Source organism: Austrofundulus limnaeus, unplaced genomic scaffold (assembly GCF_001266775.1).
Source record: "Austrofundulus limnaeus strain Quisiro unplaced genomic scaffold, Austrofundulus_limnaeus-1.0 Scaffold376, whole genome shotgun sequence".
Taxonomy (NCBI): domain Eukaryota; kingdom Metazoa; phylum Chordata; class Actinopteri; order Cyprinodontiformes; family Rivulidae; genus Austrofundulus; species Austrofundulus limnaeus.
In genome coordinates this window covers 188,157-194,747 of record NW_013952778.1, presented here as the reverse complement: position 1 = coordinate 194,747, position 6,591 = coordinate 188,157, and the positions used below count along the sequence as shown (strand labels likewise).

General features: G+C 38.0%; 2 protein-coding genes across 2 annotated transcripts in view; both read right to left on the bottom strand.

Annotated features, from left to right (window-relative positions):
• Positions 1-821, bottom strand: part of tpgs1 (tubulin polyglutamylase complex subunit 1) — a 3,471-nt gene extending 2,650 nt beyond the window's left edge. The window contains exon 1 of the mRNA XM_014023532.1: positions 439-821. Within this exon, the coding sequence (XP_013878986.1) occupies positions 439-776 (338 nt within the window). The 5' untranslated portion in view covers positions 777-821. The remainder of the gene's footprint in view (positions 1-438) is intronic.
• Positions 822-3,409: 2,588 nt separating this feature from the next.
• LOC106528390 (inositol-3-phosphate synthase 1-A) overlaps positions 3,410-6,591 on the bottom strand; it is a gene marked incomplete in the record, with an annotated part of 15,203 nt that continues 12,021 nt past the window's right edge. Inside the window, 3 exon segments of the mRNA XM_014023542.1 lie at positions 3,410-4,103; positions 4,193-4,410; positions 5,306-5,419. Of these exon segments, the coding sequence (XP_013878996.1) occupies positions 3,902-4,103; positions 4,193-4,410; positions 5,306-5,419 (534 nt within the window).

Genomic DNA, 6,591 nt, shown 5'->3' with positions numbered 1-6,591 from the left:
TGTTCTGCTGCTTTAAGCTAATGTTCTGCTGCTTTAAGCTAATGTTCTGCTGCTTTAAGCTAATGTTCTGCTGCTTTAAGCTAATGTTCTCTTCCATTTATAAACTGTTCTGCTGCTTTAAGCTACTGTTCTGCTGCTTTAAGCTACTGTTCTGCTGCTTTAAGCTACTGTTCTGCTGCTTTTAGCTACTGTTCTGCTGCTTTAAGCTAATGTTCTCTTCCATTTATATACTGTTCTGCTGTTTGCTTGTGTTCTGCTCATTTTAGCCTCTCTTCAACATTTTAGTCTCTATTCTGCTTGTTTTCATTTGACAACTTAGTTTTAGGTTCTTCAGCAAATTACACCAAAGTCAGTCAGCACTTTTTGTAAAACGTGCTAAAGTGTTTCCAGTTGATCGTTCTCTCATACTGAAAGCTAGAAAAAAAGTCCTCTGCAGACCTCTGGGAGTGATGCGCCAGCCGCAGGTGCCACAGCGCCCTGTTGAGACGCTGCTGTTCCAGTGCGCCTGCGCTGTTTGGGCCGCTGTTCTGCGGCTCCTCGTCGCCGCATTCAGCTGTGCCGCCGTCCGTCACCGAGGCCAGGTTGCAGAAGTGGTCGGCCAGGAACCCGACGGGATCGTCCGACCGGGCTTCGACCATCTTCAGGATGGCTCCGAGGAGCAGGTCTCCCACCCCGGCCTGCGCCAGAAACTCTCTGTCGCTGTCCGGCTTGACGGCTTTGCCCGCGGGCATCCCTGAAGGAATCGCCGCGGAGCGCCGCTTCTCCTTGTCAGACATTTCTGTTGACGTCCGTGTCGCAGCAACGGCAGCGGAAGTGACGGCAAAGAAACCGGAAGTCTTATTTTATTGTAAAATAAAAAAGATAAAATAAAATAAATGAATAATTCAAATAGTCTTCGTCTCTATTTAAAAAGAAAAAAATTGTATAGGTCTTCTGGACGGGTTCTTCTCTAATGAAACCTTTCGTCTCTCCTCCAAGAGACTTCTTCAATCTGAGAGTTTCAGGCAAAATTCAGGCTTTTAAGCCCTGCCTCCCTGTGACTGACACTCACATCACATGGCACATGATACTCACAAACCAGTGGTTATTCCGTATGTTGCGGGTGTTTCGGAGAAACTGAGACGTTTATTTTCTAAACATGATGTCCCAGTGGCTTTCAAACCCCAAAACACATTACGGCAAAGGCTGGTTCACCCGAAAGATCCGGTGCCCCGGCACAAACAGAGCAATGTTGTATATGCTGTTAAGTGCCAGGAGGACTGCGACCAGTTATTCGTCGGGGAAACAAAGCAGCCACTGTTCAAAAGAATGTCCCAACACAGACGAGCTACATCTAATGGCCAGAACTCTGCAGTTTTCACTCATTTACAGGCCAGCGGTCACTCTTTCAGAGATGAGGATGTTCTCATTCTTGATAGAGAGGAACGTTGGTTTGAGAGAGGAGTAAAAGAAGCCATTTTTGTGAAGAAAGACCATCCATCATTAAACAGAGGTGGGGGCCTCCGTTTTCAGCTGTCCCCCTCCTACAGCGCTGCCATTGGCAGTATCACTCCACCCCTGTTAACAATAGGTATTAATTAGGTGTGAATGATAGCCATGTGATGTGAGTATCAGTCACATGGAGGCAGGGCTTAAAAGCCTGAATCAGACTGAAGAAGTCTCTTGGAAGAGAGACGAAACATTTCATTAAAGAAGAACCCGTCCAGAAGACCTATACAATTTTTTTCCTTTTGATTTTTTACCTGGATTACTGAGATGCATCAGGACTAATATTTTAAAGTTATTTAAATATCCTGACACTTCAAAGCAATTTTCATTTTCTGAAATTTCACAGAGTGATGTTTTGAATAAACTCCAATCTCTAAATGGCTCACATGCATTTGACAAATATAAGATAAATATGGATTTCTTGAAAATGCATGCCAACACTTTTTTACCATTGTTTCATCATTTGCTTAATTTATGTATTGTACAGTCTATTTTCCCTGATGCCTGGAAGTTTGCTCAGATTACTCCCATTTTTAAATCTGGTGATCCAACAGAAGTTTCAAACTATCAGCCAATTTCTGTTCTTCCTATTTTTTCTAAGTTACTTGAAAAAACGTAATCAACTACTTCAACATCTAGAAACTAATAATATGCTAAGCAATAGCCAACATGGTTTTCGCACGTCAAAGTCAACCATGTCTGCATTAATTTTATTCACTGAACAAATTTGTGCTGCTTTGAACAAAGGTCAAGTAACTGGTGCTGTATATATTGATTTTCGTAAAGCATTCGACACAGTTGATCATTATACTCTCTTACAAAAGTTGATTTCTTTTCAAATTTCATCATCTGCAATTCAAATGTTTTCCTCTTATTTGACTGATAGGTGTCAGGTTGTGAAACATGGAAGCTCTGTGTCCGGGTCTCTGCCCTGTTCCATGGGAGTTCCGCAGGGTAGCATACTGGGCCCATTGCTTTTCCTATTATACATAAATGACCTTCCAAAAATATTGAAGTATTCAAATATTTTAATGTATGCTGATGATACTGTTCTTTTTTGTCTGATTTCAATATTGAATCTATTAATAGTCAGTTACAAGCAGATCTTCAGACGTTTCATAGTTGGCTTCAAGATAATCTTTTCCATCATTAAACAGAGGTGGAGGCCTCCGTTTTCAGTTGTCCCCCTCCTACAGCGCGGCCATTGCCAGTATCACTCCACCCCGTTAACAAGTGTTAATTAGGTGTCAACGATAGCCATGTGATGTGAGTATCAGTCACATGGAGGCAGTGCTTAAAAGCCTGAATTTCGCCTTAAACTCTCAGACTGAAGAAGTCTCTTGGAGAAGAGACGAAACGTTTCATTAGAGAAGAACCCGTCCAGAAGACCTATACAATTTTTTTTCTTTTTGATTTTTTACCTGGATTACTGAGATGCATCAGGACATTTTGTCTCTATTTGTTCACATCTTGGAAAAAAAATAAAACTAAATAAAATGACAGTTGTTTAATTTTGTCGATATAATACGTATGAAATTAATGTTATGAATGAGGTAAAATACCATATTAAAATAATTTAATAATAATAATATTAAATATTGTCAAGTCAGCAAACACATTTAAATAAATAAATTCCACAGTCGGAAAATAAAACAATCAAAATTAAACAACACCAAAGTTAGAAATCCTACATGATAACTTAATAAATTTAAAATTTGTGCTGCATTAAAAAAGGTCAGAATCTGTATTTTTTTTTTTTTTTGGATTGTTGTCCCTCCCCACCCCCTTAATTAAAAAATAAAAACTTTCAACATTGATGTACAAGCAACACTTAAGATTGTTGGTTGTCAGCTCACAGAATTCATTTTACCCTGAGAGATTCTTCAACAAAGAGGGTCAACATAAAAAAAAAAAAAACACGTTCTGGTTTAGACATAAATTAAAGTTTATTTTCTATAAATACCAACATTGAAACAAACTTCTAAACACATACAGTAAGGCAAAGACAGACTACATAAAAATGTACTTAAGATGCTCCCTTCGTTAAGTTTATGTGCCATCCGGTCAAACAGCAAAAATACAGCAGTAATTAAATGGTAACACATTAATGTGTATCTGCTTCAACAGATACTCATACAGTACAGTGTGTAGTTATAATTTAAATTTGAACTAAACATGTTGAACTAAAAATACAAGCATATTCTGTAAACTTGTAAAAAATATTTGCCAAGCTGAAATATGTGTAACATGTTAAGAGATAAATAACTATGGATCTTGACCTCAAGGTGATTAAAATATTTCAAGTTGTTTTTAACCCAGTCAAGGTTTAATCACTGAGCAGTCTTTGTTCATGTCCAAAAACATTTTAATACTACTTTTAAGTCTATTTTGAGCTTTAGCTCTCTAATAACCCTCACATGGCACAAGCTGTATCCCTCTCATGGTCATATCTGCCATTTGTCAGAGGTACAGAGATATGCTGCCCATTAGGAAGCACTGCTTTTTTCAGTGTGGCCACGTCGCTGTTGCTGTAGGTCGTGTGTGGAGTCAGGAAGTTCCTCTGCAGCTTGTGCTCCAGCAGCATGTGGTTTTGAGGAGGTAGTCCGAGGCAAGCTCTGAGACAGACAAGGAATCAAGACTGTTCGATTTTTGGATTTTTCTTGGGTTTAGTGAAAAAACTAATTGCACTAGAAGTGATCCGTACCTCAAGATGTTTTCTATACAGGCTCTCTGTCGGAAGAAGGCGTTGACTACAGGAGTCCCTGACGGAACCAGGGGGGCCTTGCAGAGGAAGGAGAGCAGAGACAGGACACTGTGGAAGGACTGAAAGTCCTCCTCTCCCTGAGGCTTCACAGTCACACGCTGACAGAGCTCTGTCAGGATCACCAGGTCCAGGATGATGGGGCTGGCCAACAGAGAATCCTGATAGGAATTGAAACAAGACAGCCAGTACAGATAACTAGCTTTTTTTTTTGTTTGTTTAAACAACTAAAACAACATAAATCATTAACTTAAAATTGTCAAAAGTTACTAAATAGATAAAACTTGTGAAAATTATAAAAATTGTACTAATTTTGATGCTTCAAGATGCAGAATTGTAGTTTCAAATTTCACATTAAAAAAAAATCCCCAAAACAGCATAATGAGTAAATAGCTGTTGTGTTTTTCTTTCAGCTGGTCCTCCGTTCTTCAGGGATCACCAAGGCGAAAAAAGTACATGAAAGTTTTGGCAATTGTTTTACACCAGAAGGCCAGGAAGGGCATCCGGCGTAAAACAATCGCCAAATCTGTCATGTGACTTTACTCGCCTTGGTGATCCCTGAAGAAGGGAGCAGCTGACAGAAAAAAACAACGGTATGTACCGACAGCTTGCTCCTTTTCCCTGGTGAGTATTCTCAGTCATTTAGGTCATGATAAAAAAAAAAAAAAAAACACTGATATGGAATGGGATTTTTTAAACTTTTTGTTATATATTTTTAAAGTTAAACAATTTCCAAGTCAAGTCCAAGTAGCTCTAAGCTCTTAGAAGTCTTTTCTCTCATGTTGCTGTGAATTCTTTTTCTGCATTTTTCTTAATTTCAAATAACTCAATCTGCTGCGAACACACATTGGTAAGCACAAAAACGAACTGCGTGTTCTCTTGAAAAAAGGTGGTGGAGTAACTCAAGATGTGAGCGACCAGAGTGTGTCTTTTTGCACTAGCTCAAGAGGGTTTAGCATAGGCTCAGTCACTCCTAATGCTCCGCCCTCTACAGCTGCTCAGCTCGAATTTGTTGTTGCAGTAAGTTTCCTTGCTGAGAAATGGAAAAACACTGACCTCGCAGGTGTTGTGCAGGGCGATGGTGTTGAGCCCTCCCATCATTATCTCAGACGTGTACTCGTCCATGGCCCGCTTGCTGTCTCCCACGTATGGGACATATTTGATCACCACCTGCAATGCAAGCAGAGACATTTGAGCTCTGAATATGAGTTGTCTGCAGACCTCTACACACACACACACACGTCAGAATTATTTAAATGCATTTTGTTTGCTGATGATACAACTTTTTTTTTTGTTCGGGGAAAGATCTAGAATGAATGTTAGAGAAAATGAAAGCAGAATTTGTGAAAATACAAAACTGGTTTAAACTCAACAAATTATCATTAAACTTGGACAAAACAAATTATATGATATTTACAAAGAGGCAAAGAACTGTTGACATTCCATTCAGAGTTGGTGGTGTAGAGATAAATAGAATCAGTGAGGTAAGGTTTTTGGGTGTTATTATTGACGAGAAATTGACATGGAAACCTCATATATTATCTATGAATAAAAGTAGCTAAATCTATTGCATTGATTTACAAAGTAAGGGACTTTTTTATTGATAAAGCTCTGTATATATATAATACATTAATTGTTCCACACATAAGTCTATTGTGTTGAAGTATGGGGAAAAGCATGTAAGACTATACAAATCCTATTTTTGTCTTGCAAAAAAGGGCTATAAGAGTCATCACTCAAAAAAATTACCTTTATCCCTCTAATATATTGTTTTGTAAACTGAAATTAATGAAATTCTATGATTTGATTGATTATAATATTTTGTTAGTTATGTATAAAGCACACCGAAATGTATTACCGTCAAACATTCAGATAAACTTTGCAAAGAGAGAGAGCTGTTATTTTAAGGGAATAGAGATGTTCATGAAAGCTTAATTTAGAACATGTTTGAAAGAACAATGCAGCTCAATTCAAAGAGTCAGACTGTGGGATAATTTAGAAGACAATGTTAAAAGTGCAGCATCAATATGCATATTTAAGAGAATGATAAAGACTGGGCTGTAAAAAGTTATGAAATTGTTAAATATGAAGATGTTCACTTTGCTGTTCTAGAAAGTTTCAATGTTTTTTTGTTAACTGAAGATTATTATAGTTTGAGTCTATATTTGAGAGAAAAGGGGCAGATATTAGATTTTTTTTCTTCTCTCTGTCACCTTTCTTTTCATTTTATTTGTATTTTCTTTTTATTGTACATAGAATCTTGTTTTATGTTTCATGAAATGAATAAAGCTTAAAAATCCAAAAATCCACACACACACACACACACACACACACACACACAC